At 44.1% G+C, this 21,186-nt stretch overlaps 1 protein-coding gene across 9 annotated transcripts in view; it reads left to right on the plus strand.

Annotated features, from left to right (window-relative positions):
• hdac4 (histone deacetylase 4) overlaps window positions 1–21,186 on the plus strand; it is a 223,446-nt gene that overhangs the window by 193,164 nt on the left and 9,096 nt on the right. For all 9 annotated transcript variants that reach the window (XM_074658171.1, XM_074658172.1, XM_074658168.1 and 6 more), the window contains 3 exons: window positions 3,765–3,883; window positions 5,679–5,812; window positions 20,769–20,853. In XM_074658171.1, coding sequence (XP_074514272.1) covers window positions 3,765–3,883; window positions 5,679–5,812; window positions 20,769–20,853 — 338 coding nt within the window. The remainder of the gene's footprint in view (window positions 1–3,764; window positions 3,884–5,678; window positions 5,813–20,768; window positions 20,854–21,186) is intronic.

Here is a 21,186-nt window from a genome sequence, read left to right on the forward strand (position 1 = left end):
ACTGTGGGTTTTTATTTCCTGAAATGTCAGTGATGTTATTCCAGAGGGCGGGGGGGTAGGGGGGGGTCTGGAACCGATGACACCAGCAGTTTTCATCACGGTGACCAGAACTGCCTCTGTCCGTGTTCAAGGTTTGAGGAGGGGATTAGAGGAGCCTCAGTAGTTAAAGTATCCTTGGCGGTCAAGGTTTCCCCCTGCGCCGTGTGTCAGCCCACATGCACGCCTGTAGCCAGCTCCCTTTGGTGTGGGGTCTTTTACAGCCCGAATGTTAATGGACCAAGGCCGTGTGTGGAGACACATGTAACACATGCGATAAAATCTGAAACTGGAGCTGAAAAATATGAACTTCCTTAAGCAGAGTGGTTGTTTTTTAACATTTGACGTAATTGTCTAGTTTGTTTTGTTGACTGCCGTCTGATTAAATGTTTTTTAGACCCATTTGCACCGGCCGTAATGCTGACATAACTTTCATCCACTGTTCATTCATGTCCTCACTCCCTCAGTCTTGTCCATGTGTTCTTCCTAGACTCCTCCCCCCACAGGTTTCTTAAGGCCTTGCCCTCTTTCATTTCTAGCTCTCTGTATCTTTATCCCTCTCACTCAACCTTTTTTCCCCCTCCATCATATTCCTTCATCTTCTTTACATGACGTTTCCCTCTGAAATATTGCCAGATGCATGCTAACACACAGTGACGCACGCACTCTGTGTATCCTTTCTGTCTGGGACTACCCGAGAGCTCCTAATACTACCTCCCGCCTCTCCCTCAGACAGCTGTGTGTACGTATGGGTGTTGTGTTGTGGCGGGGGGTGTGGTGTGCGCAGTTGAGGGTTATAATTTGGCGGTGAACGAGAGCTGGAAAAACCGGTGGCCTCCGGAGTTCAGGGCACGCTGCTCGCCCACAGCCGGCAAACCAGCACCGTGTCCCTGAGGTCGGCAAAGTACAGAGGACCCACGGCGGAACCCTGTGGTACCCCGTCACTCGCGGACCTCACCAAAACACTGCTCGGTCAAATATCCCAGAGCCCCAGAAAAATTCCTGCGTAGACTCCGAGCAAATCCGAGAGAAGCGCTTGTTTTGCCATCTGGGAAGTCTATAACTATTTATGAACTCTATGAGTCCTAAACCAGAGTACTATGACACATTATACTTTTAGACGAAGCCGACTAAGCCTCTTGTGTGCCAACCCTAGTTCAGTGATCAGTCATTATCACTGATTCCTAATTTATAGATACCCTTACTGGATGCAGAAAACCAAACCTAAAGCTATTTAACCTACAGTTTCATTCTTTTTGTCTTTGAGCAATGTTTAAATTTCCTGGTTTATAATTGGATTAATTTCTTTATTTAAAAATAAATCGTGTCCAGCTCCGTAAAGACATAAAGTGAAGCTGCTAAATTCAAATTCATTAAACATTTTGACAACCCTAGATCAAATATGATCTTCCTGTGCAAAACACACATACTGTATGATTTATTTATTTATTTTTTTCTAAGAGGGTCATGCACCATATAAACCCGACTGGATTTTCCAGCCACAACTTGCAGTGAATCATTACACAGTTACCCCACTGTTGATTGGATTTATGTGCATGACACATTGCACACAAGCACCCCCTCCCTACCAGCTGTGTGTTAGAGGACGGTTGTACACAAACAGCCCTCATTGACCACACCCATCCAGTGTTAGACTTATACTGCATAATTGACACACATACACACACACACACATGCAATTATATCTGTCCTTCCGATACTCCTTTTTACTTTAGGATGTCCTCGTGTTATTGCTGCCTCAAAATTTCCAAACTTTCCACTTCAAAAAAGTGTATGCTATAATTTCCTCTGCCACACACACACATACTGTACATACAAACTCATTTGACGGATGTTTGCTTTGAAAACAATGAAAGGGAGAGAAAAGCCATAAAAGTATTGGAAAATACTGTAGCTGATATACGGCAATAATGACATGTAGCATCTTCGGCTGGTTGCACCATATGCCACAGTCATCATCAGAAGGACAGTAAGCATACTGAGGACACATCTCCATGGACATATTTTGATAGTAGTCCTCTTTTAGCCATCAGAGGTGACAGAGTTCACTATGTATTTACTAGGGATGCACCGATACCACTTTTTTTACTTACATTTGGGTACTCGCCGATACTGAGTACCGATACGAGTACTTCTCTGTGCCAAAAGACCCTCGTTAACAGCCAGCTGGAGGGTGTGAGCGACACACGAAAGGCTGGGGAGTCCCGCATACGAGGCGGTGCGTCGCAACCGGCTCTAGATCGGCCTGGAAAGGCTCGGGGCGAAGGTGGCTCGCGGCCGCAGCTTTACAGCGTGCCCCGCCCGGACCTCGCCGCACCGTGGACAAAGGGATCGCTGCGCCCTCTCTCACCGCCGGGGAGAGACGGGGCCCCCTGCTCGAGGTGCGACTGTCAACCGGGGTGGACTGTCCTGAGTGCGCCCCTACTGCGTCGTGCCGCCAGGGCGGGGCTCGGCCCACGTAAAAGGCGCCAGGGGCCTGCGGCAATGTCTGCAACCCACCCGACCCGTCTTGAAACACGGACAAAGATACTGGTATCGGGTATCGTGCATCCCTAGTATTTAGCTTGCCTACAGCACATCGATCATTCTTCTTATTTGACAATTTTCTGATTATTTGGCAGAAAGGAGAAATGGTTGAAACACCACAGTTTCACATCGACAGTTACCGATCTGTGCACCTCTTGAATCTCTGTATGTTTAACTGTGGATTTCACATCCTTTGACACTGTTACATGTAATGGAAATATGGTACAGTTTTAGTTACAGTTTTACAATTTGTATTTCAAATTGTAAAACTGTTTATTTTCACAGTTGGTATCTTGAAATCTTGGCTCAGCAGGCTCCGTGGTTTTGATCGTACATTTGAGTGGGTTGTGCAGCAGTTAGTCTATTTTGGAGCAGTTCATGTTTGGTTGTCGCCCAGTCATCCTGTCATTCAGCCAGCCTATTAAATAGATGTTACATTTTCCAGCTGCAAGAATATCTGTTAATGAAATACAGCATGACATTTTGACAGCTGGCAACCTCCAATGATGTTCATTTAGTAAATTATTGTCCCATTTTAGGGCTGACCCAAATGCTTCGAAGCTTCGACCGTTGCCATGGTATTCCGCGCCATGTCTGTGTTTTTGTAACTCTTTCACAGTGTGTTTTCAGTTCATGAAAGTCACCTAAAATTGTTTTATTCAGCCTTCGGTTGTACTTGGCTCCACCCTCTTGTGTCATTTCTGGAGCAAAAACCAAGATGGCGACGGCCAAAATGGCGAACTCGAGGCTTCAAAACGGCAGTCCACAAACGATGAGTGACATCACGGTGACTACGTCCATTTCTGAAACAGTCTGGTTTTTAATTGGCCTGCTTCAGAAAGATGTGACTCGACAGGACACCTTGGTAGGGGGACTGCACCTCAGCCAGCAGGACAAGATGTCACCTCACTCATCACCCAGCTCTCCGTGCTCTTTGTGTTTTTGAGACAGTGAATCTCGTCTTTCTGGCCTCCCTGCAGGAGGGCGGCCAGCAACAAACCAAATGCATGCCTGCACTTGTTTTCAAACAAAGTGTTCTATATACAGTAAAGCCACAATTATTGGATAGAGATAGGAAGCTTATATGACTTCAGAAAATGAAGATTTAGAGGATGCCCATGCCTCTCTTACACAGTCTCCACCATAAATACATTATTTTGTTGTCGTTGTTTTTTTCCTAGGACGGTGGTTATGCCTATTGCCAACGAGTTTGCCCCAGACGTGGTTCTGGTATCTTCAGGCTTTGATGCGGTAGACGGACATGCTCCACCCCTGGGAGGATACACACTGACAGCCAAATGTAAGTGCTGACCACAGCTACCCCGTTAATCATTCTCTGTGTTCTAAGCCATGGATCAAAAATCTCTAAAGAACTTTTAATGATGCGTACCAGCGGCGCCAGGATGACTTGTCATGTGTGAGGGCCAGCTTTGGATGACGTAGGCTAATACAGTGTTTCCCCACAGGATTTTGAGAGGCTGTGGTGGATGGACCTCGGACCCTCTAGGGGGGTTCTGGGGAGCTTGCTCCCCTGGAAGAAAATGTAGCATTTTAAAGTGAAATGCATCAATGTGGAGCTCTTTGAGAGCAGAATGAAGAGGCTAGATCTATGAAGAACTTAGTGCTCTAGTAAACATTTAATCATAAAGGTTGTATGGTTATGATGGCAAAAAGGCACACAGCATAAGCACGGTAAACGAGACGGGGTGCCGACATCACTGCAGACCCGTCTCAATGAGGACAGTCCGACCCGGTTGACAGTCGCGCCGGGAATCCCGTCCCTCCCGACAGGGATAGAGGGCGCACTGCGCAGCGAGAGCTCAACGGCCCACAGCCTGCCTCCCATTCATTGTCTACGTAATGCATACTGGTAGAGTGGCGGCGCGATTCGAGAGATGGGCAATTTGCATTAAGTTGAGGTCTAATCAACTTTATGAAATTAACGGGCGTCCAACGAGACTCGCCGCCTCTGGAAACTCCCGAGAAACTTTTAAACTAAGCCTTGTTGATCCAAAATAAAGACAGATTCAGCGAATGCGTGGCTTACTTCGCGCATAAAATGTTTTCAGAAACATATTCTGGTGAACTATTTTTGTGATTTAAGAGAAGAAAGTTTCCAAACGAGCCGCCATGTTGTTTCCGGTTTAAAAACTAGGAGCAGCAGCCCACGAGGGAAAGCGTTCGTCCAATCAGGTGCCGAGTGTCTCGCGGAAGCCCATCAAGCATCCAATGCTGAGAAGCGAGGCGAGTGAGACACAGCTGAGACGGAGCGTGCAGACGACTGCTGCACTGATTCAAATGAGAGCGTATCTGTAGAGTAAAAAAACACTTCTGACACCCTCCAGTTTAGACACACACGGGGTGGACAGGAGTGATTGAAACGTCTTATTTTATCATGTTGCAATATATAGGAGCATTTGTTGGGATACATTGATTCGCGACCTTAAAAAGAAAGTGGGACAGGGCCGTACTTCTGGCGCCCGTGATGCGCACACATATTAATGCAATGTCGTTCATATTTCCTGCCTGTACAATAAGACTGACAGACGCACACACACGCCTTTGTGTTTATTTTGTGCCTCTAACTTGCCTATTCAGATCGAGACCTTGGCGTGCCAGCAAAGAGCTTTTTCTAAAACCATCCCGCAGATCTCAAATAAGAGCAGGGGTCTTGGTTGTTAAGGGGGTCATATGGGTGGTTAGAGAGGATTGCAGGAAGAGGGGATATGGGGAGAATTTAGAGGGGAGTAGAAAGTACGTCTGAATGCATATATTAAAACTCCCCTCGTCCTGAGAGGAGAAAGATCAAAGACTGTGACCGAGCCTAAACGCAAAGCCGCATTTATTAAAATTAAACCTGGCTCATATTATGGCTTGTTTTTTGGACCCCAGTAAATCCACTCTCTTCCTCTCTGCGATGCAGTCACTCCTTTTCTCATCCATGCTCAAACCCTCTTTTTCTCTCTCTTTTTTGTTCTTTGATCAATATCCAGAAAGGAAGTTGGAGCTTGAACAGCAGTGCTCCCCCCGTCTCATGCTTTTTCCTCCTCTCTCTTTCTGTGCACTCTCTTTGCTGTCATTTCCTGTGTGTCCAGGCTTCGGCTACCTGACCAGGCAGCTGATGGCTCTGGCGGGCGGTCGGGTGGTGCTCGCCCTGGAGGGGGGTCACGACCTCACGGCCATATGCGATGCCTCCGAAGCATGCGTCTCTGCTCTGCTCGGCAATGAGGTAAGACGAGAGCCAAGAGGAGGAGGAGGGATAAATTACTATCAAAATAACCTTAAGCGAGGCTCGACAAATACATGTGAAACTGCGGACTATAATAATAATAATAATTTTATTTATATAGCACCTTTCAAAACAAGGTTACAAAGTGCTTTCCAATAAAAGCATGATACAAATAATAAACACCCAGAACTTAAAATCTAAACAAAATAAAATAATATAAATACAAAATAAAATCATATAAATAGTTACCACAGTGCACCATCAGTTAAGAAAAAGCCATAATATAAACGTGAGTCTTAAGAAGAGATTTAAAGGAAGACACTGAGTTTGCCTGCCTGAGATCCTCATGTAGGGAGTTCCTCAGCTGGGGGGCCCAAACGGCAAAAGCCCGGTCACCTTTGTTGACAAGTTTGGATTTTGGACCCGTTAGTAGGGCCCTGCCAGAGGATCTCAAGCATCAATCAGGCTCATAGGGAGTCAGCAAATCACCGATATAAGCAGGAGCCAGACCATTCAAGGCTTTAAAAACAAGCAGTAAAATCTTAAAATGAATTGTAAAACTCACAGGTAACCAGTTAAGGGCAGCAAGGATCGGTGTGATGTGGTCACTTCTCTTGGTACGAGTTAAAAGCCTGGCAGCAGCGTTTTGTATTAACTGTAGTCTTTGGATGTTCCGCCTGCTGATACCAGAATGAAGTGTGTTGCAATAATCGAGTCTGGAGGAGATGGAAGCATGGATGACGTATTCTAAATCGGCAGGGGAAAGGAATGAGCTGCCCTTAGTAAGCTGTCTCAGTTGGGCAAAAGAGGACTGCACCACTTTAGTCACCTGAGCATCAAATGACAGTTCAGGGTCAAAAATAACACCTAGGTTCAGGGCCTCTTTCTGATCATTATTAGACCAGGCACCCAGACTAGAGGAGACATTCTCAATACTGCTGTTGCTGGGGCTACAGGGGGAAATGATCACTATTTCTGATTTGGAGTCATTCAGCTGCAGGACATTTTTTGACTATGGCTGGTGTGAGGTTAAATAGGGATGGAGGTTTACGATGGGAGCTACGTGCACGGTGCAAACACCACAAATACCCTGCATAGAAAGTATGACAGAGACTCACAGAGTATATACAGAGACTATAAATTATTTTTATTGTCCAAAGTTCATCAAATATGTTACTTGGTGACATCACCGCATTACAGAAGAAAAGGCGGGACTTCAAGTGAGGTGTTTTTGTGGGGTAGGCAGAGTAACTCCCTTTGGTGTAGACTGTGGGCTTTGTAACTTTGCAGACATGCACATAAAAAACTATAGAACACACTAAAGGAAAGGGAAAAGCACAAAAGCATAATAGGTCCTCTTTAATGCCAGCAATATGGTATGCAAGATAATGTTGCACTCGACTTGTCATTTTTGTATTCATGGCTACATGAATGAGTTTGAAAGTCAACATGTTACAAATAACTAGGGCTGTCCCGGATACCAGTTTTTGGGCTTTCGAAGCTTCGATGAGAAATATTCGAAGGTATTCGAAGCTTCGAGGCGCGGCAGGCTGACATGTTCTTTTGTCTCCGTCTCCCCCTGTTTCAGTGCCTGAGACAGTGGTGCTGCTGCAGTACTGTGTACACACACACACACACGTCTACACACAACAAACAGCAATATCTGTCTGAGAATAACAAATAATAATTAATGTTTAATATGAATAATGTGGAATGGGCTATTTGGGGTTTTATACAGTATTTTTACATTCTTATATATATACATATATATATATACATATATATATATATATGTATATATATATATATAAAAATAAATAACAAAGCATTCGAATGCTGATTTGGAGGTCGGTTACCAACAGTCGAAGCTTTGAAGCATTCAGGTCAGCCCTACGAATAAGTGAGCATAAAATAAATAAAAAACAGATTTTTACCGATTCCTTTTGAAACTAGAAAACTCCACCTCTTGTCTTGAATATTTACATCTCGGGCAACTTTGAAATTACGTGTCCCCTGGGTGACTCACATGAATGCTAAATCAATTTTGTCGTGAACAAACACTTGAGCGACGATGACAACAAAAATGACTTGAACCCCTCAAACACAATAAAGGTGCAGGATAATGATTTGATGGCCCTGTTACATAAAAAGTAAAACAAAAAATCCAGGACGAGCTTGCTTGTAGAGGAATCTCTGACGACAGAACTCTGTTATCTGGGCCAAAATCATCTTCTCTCCATCTCCACCACTCAGAGAGGAAGTCATCGCCACACACTCTCACACACACACACACACACACACACACACACACTACACGCAGATGGACACACGCGCAAACACGTCAGAGGGAGAGGATTTCCAGGCAGAAGGTTAATTGTGGGAGTGTGTAGGTTGGGCTGTGGAACTGAACAAACATCGGCGCTCTGTGATTCATGGCGCACAACAGAATAGCAACTCCTCAAAGCCGCCCACTCTTTTCTTCGAACTAATGGAGAGGCTGGAGTGCTTTTTTGGACGGGCTGCTCGGACTCATTTTCTCCCCTCCAGATTGTGCATCCAAGATATCTCGGTGCTTTTATTTTTTAAAAGACTACTGAATTAGTGGTACAGAATGGAGATTATGGAGCTTTAGGGAGAAGAGAAGAGGGTGTGACTGTTAGTTTATTTGTGTGAAAGAATGCGTGCATACGGAGTACAAGCACACTTATGTCTCTAAAGTCCACTAGTAATCTGTTGCTGTTGTGTTCACAATCCATTTCATCTCTGGCCGCTAATGAACAGGACATAAATACACATTTAAGCATAGAGCCAGAGAGGAGTGAGGTGGCGGTTTGCTACCTCACTTTGGGCACTTGAACCTTGCTGAGTTATCTTTCTTTAGTGTGTCTAAAACAGTTTGGGAGATGCGTGGTGGCGTTTCACAGTGGTTTGACCGATTGGATCTCCTCACCGTGTTTTGTATACATTCACAACGGTATTTAGAGCTGTCTACTCGTGATCACACCAGATGTGATTTTGTGTCTCAGAAAAGTGTTTACAAAGACTGTGTGTGTCAGCGCCGGGGTGTTTCAATTTCAATTCAGTTTCAACTAGGGCTGTCAAAGTTAACAAGATAATAACACGTTAACATAAATTTGTTTTTTAACGCCATTAATTTCTTTAACGCATTACCGCAACTTGTGATTTTTTGGGTGTAGCAGCTCAGTTTTAAAGCTAGCGTAAAGATACTGTTATCATATGAATCTAGAAACCCTCAGGAATCCATCGGTACCAACCATCACACTTGTCGTCAAGGAGGCTAAATAACGCTCCAAACTTACGCCAAATTTTGGTGAAAAACTGTCATGGGCATTTTCAGAGGGGGCCCTTGACCTCTGACCTCCAGATAAGGGTTCTATGGGTATCCACGAGTCTCCCCTTTACAGACATGCCCACTTTATGATAATCACATGCAGTTTGGGGCAAGTCATAGTCAAGTCAGCACACTGACACACTGACAGCTGTTGTTGCCTGTTGGGCTGCAGTTTGCCATGTTATGATTTGAGCATATTGTTTTATGCTGAATGCAGTACCTGTGAGGGTTTCTGGACAATATCTGTCATTGTTTTGTGTTGTTAATTGATTTCCAATAATAAATACATACAATATTTGCATAAAGCAGCATATTTGTTCACTCCCATGTTGATAACAGTATTAAATACTTGACAAATCTCCCTTTAAGGTACATTTTGAACAGATAAAAAATGTGCGATTAATTTGAAATTAGCTATGGACAATCATGTGATTAATTGCGGTTAAATATTAGAATCGATCGACAGCCCTAGTTTCAAGTCAATACAATGTGAATAGTGGGTGCACATTTCACAGACATGTTTGAGCAGTGCACGCACCTTGCCAAGGAAGTAATCGTCACACATCAAGAGTGAATATCCAGACAGACACTGACCAGTCTCAAGTTTTATTGTTGCAGGCCTAGCCACAAGCACACCCTGAGTGTTGGTTGCACTGGAATGGCTAGTGTACCTGTTAAAGCCATTATCATCTACCCAGTGAGACATTCACAACAGTTATGGGGCATTATATAATGATTTGGTGTAGTGAGAAACACAGTGGACGGCAAATGTCTTGGGAGAGTTAAAGATTGTTGCTCTTGTCTTTGTTTTAATATGGACTTACATCAGTTCTCGTAAAGGTCATGTGACACCAAGTAAGGAAGTTGTATGTTTATGTTCAGTCAAATTTATCCAGTGGACAAACATAATTATATTTCAGTCTTAATCTCAAAAGAAACCAAGCCTGTATGAATAAAAGTTATCGGTGGATGTGTACTTGTCTGTTTAGCTCTGTATCTGCCTTGTTGAAGGTGGTATCAGTGCATTCCTCAGCCTCTTGTTGCAGCCCTGCAGACAGCTCGAGCTATAAATGAGTTCTTGGAATCGTAAAAAGCCGCATGGCCTCGTTCCATGTGGATCTTGGAGTCAGAGCAAAACAAACAGAACAATAACACGGGATCACGTTGATTAAACTCGGGTCATTGCGACCAACCGGTCCACCGTTGTGCGGAACATGAAGAACACTGACCACTGCAGACGGATCAGCCACGCAGGAACTTTAGAGCGACACTGGACAAACTGGGGTTTAGGTGGAACATGCGGCAGTGTTATTAACCCTTGAATGTTTCTTCTTTAGAGGAAAAGCATTGCTACGTGCCAAACCTGTCAAAGAAAACTAACAGCTCTGCTGGAGCAAGGTTTCGCATGAGACGGGAAAATGCACAAACTAGAGACTTAATCTAATAACTTAGCTGTGTTTACCTGCGCTGTGCCCGCCGATGACTCAAAGTTACATAGAGCCATTACAGCTGGTAAGGATTCAGGAATTCAAGGACACTTCGGCAGGGCGGATGCTCTTAGCTGTCACGGAGGTTCGTATTCAGGACGTCCAGTTTGAAGGACGCTCTCGTTACTCACAGCACCGCCCTGCTGCAAAAATAATGAATCGGATCAGGGGGGTTTGCTTCTTGGGTTTCAGCAGCATTCGGAGCGCCGGCCTCAGCGGGGGTTTTGGAGGAGGTCACTGGATGGGTGCCATGGGGAGCTGAAAATTTGAAAATAGGCAGGAGGAAGGGAGCGTCAATTGCCTCAGCCCTGCAGGACACCCCTCTCACCCTCTCACCCTCTCACCCTCTCACCCTCTCGCCCTCTCGCCCTCTCACCCGGGCCCCCCTCGCTGGTACACATCTGAAAATGGTTACCCTCACACCTCCTCCAGCAGGGTCGGCCTGGGCCTCAGGATCAGATAATAAAGGGAAATGGAGTAATCATTTGAAGTAGGAAGTGATCAAACTATTGTTATAAAGCAGCTACACAGAGAAAATTATGCAGGTCTTCAAAGTCTGGAAAGGTATTGAAGGAATTCTTTCATATCATATGCAGGTTTTTTTTGTAAACTTTTGAGAGTATCACTGATTCCTGATATGCATCATTTTATATTTTTTATTGAGGTCATTTTTAGGGCTTTCAATCGATTAAAACATTTAATCGCAATTAATCGCATGATTGTCCATAGTTAATCGGGATGAATCCCAAATTCAAAATGTTCGTTAAAGGGAGATTTGTTAAGTATTTAATACTCTTATCAACATGGGAGTGGACAAATATGCTGCTTTATGCAAATGTATGTATATATTTATTATTGTAAATCAATTAGCAACACAAAATGATGTCAGATATTGTGTGGAGCGTTATTTAATCTCCTTCGCGACGAGCTAGTATGATGTGGTTTGTACCAGTGGATTCCTTAAGTTTTCTAATTTCATATGATGCCAGTATCTTCACTCTAGCTAAACTGAGCCAAGTTGTATTAAAGTGTTAAAGAAATTAGTGGCGTTAAGACTGTAAGTTATCGCGTTAAAGGGACTGTTTGTAAGAATCAGAAATGTCTTGTTAACAGCGACACCTGTGGCCGTTAAGTCAATGAAAGTCAGCGCCCTGTTGCTCGCCCTCGCGCTTGTGCTTGCTCTACATAGACATGACCGAGCATCGCTCAAAACAGTGAGGCGACACACGTCAGCTAAAAGCACAATATCACTCTATATTTCAGCTGCTTGGCAGTAATGTTAGCTGACCAGACGAAGGTCTCTCCATGAATCAATGCTGATCCTAGTGTTGGCTTTTCCTGCCTCAGCCTCCCGACCGCGGCCGGAGGGAGGCACCGGAGTTTTGGTCGGAGATGATAACGTTTCTCTCTGCGGAGCCCCGTCACTTCACAAGACACGGGAAACCTCTGTTGGTCTGGAGGAGCTGCAGCAGTTATTTCTGCACAAACGTCCACTGAACATTCACTAGATATTCTCAGAGCTAAACTAACTCTTCTGCAGTGCGTAGTGTGCGCGCATGCACGTGAGAGTGGAGCGAAAGAGTGAGAACAAGCGCGGTGTGTGAGTGAAGGCAAGCAGAGGAGCAGAGTACAGCAGAGACTCTGGTCCTGGAGACCAAAGTTACGGTCTCCCCCGCGTCCTCCGACCGCGGCCAACACTGTTTTGCAAGACGGGCTTCACTAGATACAACCAAGAGGTTTTGGTGCTTCCGTGTAGTTTGTGTGACACCGACCTGCAATGATTTATACGTATAAGAAGTTACAAACAGTCCCTTTAACTTTGACAGCCCGATTTTTTATTTTTTTTTAATTATCATGTCATTTTTGTTAAGAATTACAATTTTTTTAATGCAACATGCTTCATATCGAACACCAACCATAGTCTCTAGTAAACCTCTGGAAAAACATTTTTCAATTAAACCCGTACAGTATACAGCTATGAGGTTTCAGCTTTCTCTCCGGTAAAACCTTAATTAGAAACAATGAAAGGTATCATGACAGAAGCCTTATATCAAGTGCTGTACAGCATGCTGCACTAGCAGAAGATGTCTTTGATAAAGTGATGAACAACACCAATGTAGATGTTATTGACTTCAAGTGCAGACGCAGAGCTCTCGTGACTCTCGTGTCGGCTTTTTGGCAGCGAGTGATGTCAGCTGTTTGAACAAAGGCAGATCACTCAGTTGTGTGGAGCTTTGATAACCGATAGCAAAGAAAGAAAGAAAAAAAGAGAGCCTAAAATGTCCCTGATCAGATCAAAATGGCAGGAAGTGTTTTTTATCATAATCTCAGCGAAGGACTCTGTAATGGACTTGGAATGTAGCTGGAAAACGTCAGTGAGGGATTGAGCTGGAGGGAGATAAAAGGCCTGGTGCTTTTTTTTGGTATTTCTTGCTGACAAAGTCCGGCAATGGCCACAGATGGCAAATGTAATCAGAATAAGAAACAGAAGACTTGGTTAAAGCTGCAGTAGGGAGAATGTTTTTGGCATCATTGGGCAAAAAGTCCATAATAACCTTTCAGCATATTGTAATTCTGTTTCCAGGCTTTAAAAAATCATTTCAGAGAGAGAGAGTTCCTATTGGCTGTTCATTCAACAGAGGCAGCTGTCAATCACTCGCGAACTCCGATCAAACGGTCAAACTAGGCAGTGCTGATCAAATATTAATTAATATATTATACAGACGTAGGCAAAGTTGTTGGTAACGTTCCGTTAAAGAGAGAAAAACCCACAATGGTCACTGAAATAACTTGAAACTGACAAAAGTAATAATAAATAAAAATTTACTGAAAATTAACTAATGAAAATCAGCTGTTGCTTTTGAATTGTGGTTCAACAGAATCATTTTAAAAAACAAACTGATGAAACTGGCCTAGACAAAAATGATGGTAGCCCTAGAAAAGATTGAAAATAATTTGACCATAGGGACATATTAAACTAAGGTGTGTCCTGTAAATAGCATCACAGGTATCTTCAAACTTGTAATCAGTCAGTCTGCCTATTTAAAGGGTGAAAAGTAGTCACTGTGCTGTTTGGTGTCATGGTGTGTACCACACTGAACATGGACCACAGAAAGCTAAGGAGAGAGTTGTCTCAGGAGATCAGAAAGAACATTATAGACCTTCATGTTAAAGGTAAAGGCTATAAGACCATCTCCAAGCAGCTTGACGTTCCTGTGACTACAGCTGCACATATTATTCAGAAGTTTAAGGTCCATGGGACTGTAGCCAACCTCCCTGGACGTGGTCGCAAGAGGAAAATTGATGACATATTGAAGAGACGGATAATACGAATGGTAACCAAAGAGCCCAAAACAACTTCCAAAGAGATTAGAGGTGAACTCCAAGGTCAAGGTACATCAGTGTCAGATCGCACCATCCGTCACTGTTTGAGCCAAAGTGGACTTAATGGAAGACAACCGAGGAGGACACCAAATCATAAAAAAGCGAGACTGGAATTTTCCAAAATGCATATTGACAAGCCACAAATCTTCTGGGAGAATGTCCTTTGGACAGATGAGACAAAACTGGAGCTTTTTGGCAAGTCACATCAGCTCTATGTTCACAGACGCAAAAATGAAGCATCCAAAGAAAAGAACACTGTACCTAATGTGAAACATGGAGGAGGCTCGGTTATGTTATGGGGCTGCTTTGTTGCATCTGGCACAGGGTGTCTTGAATCTGTGCAGGGTGCAATGAAATCTCAAGACTATCAAGGCATTCTGGAGCGAAATGTGCTGCCCAGTGTCAGAAAGCTTGGTCTCAGTTGCAGGTCATGGGTCCTCAAACAGGATAATGACTCAAAACACACAGCTAAAAACACCCAAGAATGGCTAAGAACAAAACATTGGACTATTCTGAAGTGGCCTTCTATGAGCCCTGATCTAAATCCTATTGAACATCTGTGGAAGGAGCTGAAACATGCTGTCTGGAGAAGGCACCCTTCAAACCTGAGACAGCTGGAGCAGTTTGCTCACGAGGAGTGGGCCAACATACCTGTCGACAGGTGCAGAAGTCTCATTGAGAGTTACAGAAATCACTTGATTGCAGTGATTGCCTCAAAAGGTTGTGCAACAAAATATTAAGTTAATGTTACCATCATTTTTGTCTAGGCCAGTTTCATTAGTTTGTTTTTTTAAATGATTCTGCTGAACCATAATTCAAAAACAATATCTGATTTTCATTAGTTAATTTTCAGTGAATTTTTATTTATTATTACTTTTGTCAGTTTCAAGTTATTTCAGTGACCATTGTGGGTTTTTCTCTCTTTAATGGAACGTTACCAACAACTTTGCCTACGTCTGTATATATAATTACTGTAATGCCTATTTGTCGGGTAAAATGTGTTCAGAATCATCTTGTAGTGTACTGTTTAGCTGTAAAATTAGAAAGTTTGCTCCGGCTGGTGGGCGGTGCTTGGTATTTCCTCAACTGATCTCAACTTGGCGGCCGGGAAATCTTGCAGATGCCATTAAGAGCACCGGAGGAAACAGAGGACACATGATTTTTTTTCAGATTAACTGTCTCATGCACTACTGTCAGGATATAGTGACCGTTTTATAAAAATAACGTTTTTTAATCCCGTTTGCTCCAGTTCTCCCCACTGCTGCTTTAAATATAAGTTCTGAGTGGGCGCTGTAGGCTCACCGACCAGGTTGAGCAACAAGGCGAATCTGGACAGTCGAATGAATTTCAGACTTCCACTGAGTGGGTTATTTCTAGAGGATATATTTGAGTTTGTGCATGTGTGTGTTGGCTGACTGTGAATGGAGCGAATGAGTAGGCTCAGGCATGGGACCACAGCTGGATTAGCTGGTCAGCTGTGCTTTTGTTTATAAAAGCTTTAAACCGCCTGAGGGTTTGTATTGTCTGGAAGTGTCCAGAACCCAAGACGTCACCATAACTGTAGCATATACTGCAGCTTAAAACCATAAAATATGGGTTGGATTACACTTTATATGCCAGTAAATTCGACCAGTTTGGAATAACAGATGAGTTGCTATATTGCACAAGCACAGAAGAGTTTCAAAATTCATTTAGAATTGACATAATGCTGCAAAGCCCACCGACTGTACAGTATATTATATTCAATAAAGGACAAGATAAATGGTTAAGACCTGATTTTGTTTATGATGCTTTTGTTGCGTGGCAGTCTAAAAAGGCATCCCCTCTGTACCTCCTGTGTAGCCTGCACTTCCAGTGTTTTACTGCTTGCTAGTGTGATAAATATATACGTGCTTTTATTGGCAGGTTAAGACAAGCTTTGCTATAATGAGCATTAGGTTTCCTTTGAAAGCAGCTCAAATTAGCTGGGAAAGAGAGGGTGGAAATTGCTGAATGGACTTTACAGGCTCTTTTTATTCACCCCCACCACTGTAGTGCGTAATCGTGAAGTCTTTTTTCGTTAAATAGCTCATGAATGATGCATTGGCAACTGCACTAGTCAACTCTGAACTCGGGACTAATTGATGATTGCTCGCAAACAGATGTTGGCCCAGTTCGAACCACGGTTGTTAGCAATTATTTGATAAACAACAGGCTAATATGCTAATTGTTAGCAGCTTTCAATGAGGTTACTCGGCGTGTTTACACTCCAGTTACAGTAAGACGCTCCGCTTCACCTGTCCCCCCCCAGGGCCCGACTATTCACCACCCCGACTACAAGGCCAACCTACACCCCCTCTCTGAAAAGGTCGCCTGCTTCGCACAATACACATCATTACCTTGTTCAGTTAGCATAACATAATCAGCCGGTTTCAGTGACTGCCAACATATGCACATGGACACAACAGTAAACAATGGATGCCTTGTGCACTTTTTCTTTCGCTGAACAAGTGGATTTCCTCCTCTCCTCCACTGTTTTGGTTTCAGCCTCCCTCTGGAATGTTTTTTACCAGGGCACATTCCTCCCTCACTTTCCATATGCCGGGACCCCGGTTGCGTTGGACGGCCGTGTCACACTGACAAATAGACTTCCTCAGAAATCAATCAACACAGTGGCTGCAAACCATCCTTAAAGGGCATTTCTCTTTCCTTCTCTCTCTCAAAGACTGCAGCGCATCTGATGGTATGTAGATGTAGAAGTCCAGGCACAGCCAGGACCACAAAGTCAAATAAACAGAAATGTCGCTATGGATGATGTGGCAGACAAACGTGTGCTTGTATATAGGGCACTGTGTGTATGTGTGTGTTTGCCATACCTGTCAGGTGAGGGCCCCTGGAGTACCCTGACAAGAGCCATTAAAGTTTATAAGCGTGAGGCCCAGCTGTCAATCAAGCTGACAGGCTGCCCCCCCCCCCCCCCCCTCCAACCCTGCTCTGAAGTGAACCCCAGGAAACCCCAGAGAACCCCTGACCCCGCTCTGGCAGGGAGCTGGGTTAGTATGGGCTGAGCTGGGACTGGCTAGGGTTATGGTGAAAAGTTGGCGGCTGTTGCCTAAAGGTTTGAGAAGTTCTGACTGAAAGATTGATGGGTTGAGTCTCCAGAGTGGCTGGGAAATGTATGGGATGGGAGTGATGAATGAGTACTGCTGTCTTCTCCCTCAGCCGCAATCAAAGTAATCTGGACGTGGCTGAAACTCTTAAGTTCTCTAGAAGATGATCTCCATAGCTGAAAGCTCTGGGCAGCTCCCAGGTGTGCTTGAGTGTAGCTCTTAGATCAGGCACTCAGACCAAAATAGCCCTGCGTTAAAAAAAACGACCTCAAGGGTCTGCGTCGGCTTGTTGATTCACAATCACGAGGTAAACATTAGAACTACGCCATTCACTTGAGAAAGTGATCTATCAGGAGTGTGCACTTGCAGGTATTAACTTGTTCAACATCTTCTGGCAACATTGGGACAATGCACATTAATCAACATGAGCCATCAGGCGGGCAACTCCAAGGTCTGACAAGTGAAGATAATGTTGAAGTGCCTTAAACCTGCATTCTTTCTAACAGCCAGCAGGGGGCGACTCCTCTGGTGGCAAAAAAGAAGTCTGATTGTATAGAAGTCTCTGAGAAAACGAGCCTACTTCTCACTTGATTTATTAGTTCACAAACCAATGGGTTGACGTCACGGTGACTACGTCCACTTCTTATACACAGTCTATGGAGCCATCGTGTAAATGTGCCAGATTTAGCCATACAGGCTTATTTCCATCTGCAGTCCCTGGCAGGTTGATGGCATTTTGCCAGGAGCCTCTGTGCTAGTGTCAGTCTGAACACAGCATAACACTCCAAAGTCCCTCTGGTTGTAATCAAGAGTTCAAATGGACGGTTTACATGTGTGCCTCCAGTGGTTTATAGAGAAAGTGGATCATACTATGCAAAGCAAGTGCTAAGTCATATGATATCAAGCTGAATGCTTAAACCAATAGAAAGCGACTAACGGCTACCAGACAGGTGTCTTTTGAGCACCATTGTTTCTGAATAGCATATCACAGTAAGCTATCTGACATGTCATGTTATTGTAAATCCCACGTTATAGCAAGAATGCTCATTGTGTGTGCCACCCCCTAATAGAACAGCAGTTGAGGGCTGTTTGTAATGTAAAATGCAATGTGAAAAAAAATAAGGTTGGGTTTGAATGATTGCATCGTAGACTGTATTTAAGATGGCCGACGCGTCTCCACTTCCTCCCACTGTTCAGAAGTGAAGCCAAAATATCCCAGATACGAGAGCTGCCATCTTGAGATTTTGACGTCATTTGGAGCCAGTGTCTGCGCAGTAGTGATCGGGCGGTGGAGCCGCGGTAATCGAGGTCACCCCGCCCGAACCAATCATGAGCCGAGCAGCCTGTCCACGAGAGAGACTCACAGCTGTCAATCATGACGTCTCACCCCCTTTTTATAGCATCAAATAACTAATTAAAACCAAACTTATCAGAAAACTAGAATGGCACTCGGAGAGCGCAGACCTCCGCCAAGATGCCCGAGTACGATTGCCCCCCCACCACACCCCCCCTCTCCGTGCAGCTTGCGCCATCATCCACGTGTATTGTTGTTTATGTTGAGATCAGCTGTACGCGGAGCATCGTAAAACACCTCATTCAAACTGGACAGAAACAAAATGAAACTCACCTAAACCGTCGTCGTCACTCTTTCCAACAATCACCAAGTGTGCTTTGGTGCTACTCAACTGGAATTTCACAGAGTTTAATGTGAGAAAACGCAGAATCTACAGTTGTTCCACCTCCCTCCTATCCCCGCTCTCTCTCTGTCCCTCTCTCTGAAGGAAAGAGGCGGGGTCAAGCGCCATCAACGCGTCTTCAGTTACACTGCGCATGTGTTATACCCGGAGGTCTTCATGTTCTGGCTGATCGGAATCGTTAAAAAGATTCCTGAATCCAGATCATGATCCGGATCGCCACCAAAATCGAATGGATTGTTCATTGTGCCACACCCCACCCCCTCTCCAAAATATTTCATTCAAATCCATCGCGAACTTGTGGAGTAATCCTGCTAACAGACAAACCAACAAACCAACGCCGGTGAAAACATAACCTCCTTCCTAGGCCTTCAGCCTTGGCGGAGGTAATGAACACTTGATTATATGTCACCATGATAAGAACTACCTAAAATGACAGAAACTATCGTCGGGAAAAAAATGTATTTGACGTGTACCTTGACTGTCCCATCCACTAACATGGAGGGGAACAGGATTTATGACCTATACTGCAGCCAGCCACCAAGGGGTGATCCAGATGTTTTGGCTTCACTTTTAGGGAGCTGTCATGTCGTCCATCTTTAAATACAGTCTATGGATCGCATGGATAAACTATTGAACTATAGAGTGGTTCATGTACAGTCGCAAAACATAACTGGCATGTTGCCTGCCATGTCTTTCTAGAAAAAGAGGCAATTAAGCTCCCTCTACTAACATTTTTGTCAGTTGCTTTAGATGAGTGTCAGCCAAAGAGCAAATAAGCCAGTGTAAATATATATGTGACTCTGCGCGCACGCACCTCTGTCCGTTCCTGTGTGCATTATGTAGCCTGTCGTGCCACAGCAGGATTAAAGTATCCCTCTCCCCAGACTGCCTCTTCCCTCGGCCCCCGCTGACCCCTCCCACACACTATTTGTTTTAATTAAAAGAAAACTTCCAGACTTGGCCAAGCGAGACCTACCGACGATGACTTTTTTCCTTTTCTCGTTGGCGTTCTACTCCCAAACCTCTGGCCAAACCTCTATTTTCTTTTTCTTTTTCTCTATGTCTCTCTTTACATGTTTCTCAGTTGCTCCTTTATTCCGTCGGGGGTTATGAATGAGCCGAAAAGGGGATGCTTGTCGTTCTGTGTTGGAATGTAGAGCTGAATGGGCCTGTTTGACAAAATAGGATGAGAAAGTGTCGTATGTGCAGCCGGCCAAAAGGGGAAATTGAATCAATCCGGGTTGGGAAGGCGCGTTGGGGAATAGCCCTGTTTCCTCTGAATTGTGGCTTGGAGAGTTTCATAGGCTAAGCCGTGCTCCCTGAGGTGTGTGTGTGTGTGTGTGAGTGTGAGTGTGAGTGTGCATGAGTATGCATGTATGTATTTGTCTGAGCAAGTAGGTTTCGATGTGTATGCATCTGTGCACGCTGGTACGTGTCCTTAGAGTGGGACACCGTACAAAGCACACATTGTAGCTTGTGTCAAAGGGTAGCAAAGCTGTGGGTGAGTGGGAGGAGGCGTGCATCTGCAGGCCTATTTTCTATTGTGTCAGCAGCCCGAGCTCGTTCCCCACCTCTCGGACTGATTCCACACCGGGCTGTGGTCCACATTCAAAAGTGATCCTTTAAACCAGGAGGGAAGCGCATTAGTTCAAGTGAGGTTTCTGCCGTGATTTGGAGCAGCGTTTCTGAACACCTGTCAGTCACATTCATAAAAAACACACATCCATCCATACTCACTATATCGAGAGAAAATAAAATGCCACAAGACATTTAATGCACTTAGCCGATGTTCCCCGTAGGCAAAGGTTCAGTGCCAAGGTGTCGGCTCTGCATCGGTTACATTTCAGCATGAGTGTCTTAAATAATCTCAACGATGTAGCTCGTGGATACGGCGGCTAAGGTAGAAAAGGTTAAGCAGAAATTGTATTTTTTTTTTTTTTGTTTCAGTTGGACCCCATTCCTGACGAGGTGCTGCTGCAGAGACCGAACGCCAACGCTGTCCACTCTATGGAGAAAGTTCTTGAAATACAAGGTGAGTGGATTGTTCACACCTAGACATAACTATGCGATTTTATTTTGTTTGTCTTATTGAACAATATTTGGTTCAGGTTTTAGTTTGTTTACTATTTTTTTAGGGCTGTCAATCAATACAAATATTTAATTGTGATTAATCACACATATTCTATCTGTTCAAAATGTATCTTAAAGGGAGATTTGTCAAGTATTTAATACTCTTATCAACATGGGAGTGGGCAGATATGCTTGCTTTTTACAAATGTATGTATATATTTATTATTGGAAATCAATTAACAACACAAAACAATGACAGATATTGTCCAGAAACCCTCACAGGTACTGCATTTAG

The sequence above is a fragment of the Sebastes fasciatus genome, chromosome 14, assembly GCF_043250625.1.
Source record: "Sebastes fasciatus isolate fSebFas1 chromosome 14, fSebFas1.pri, whole genome shotgun sequence".
Lineage (NCBI taxonomy): Eukaryota > Metazoa > Chordata > Actinopteri > Perciformes > Sebastidae > Sebastes > Sebastes fasciatus.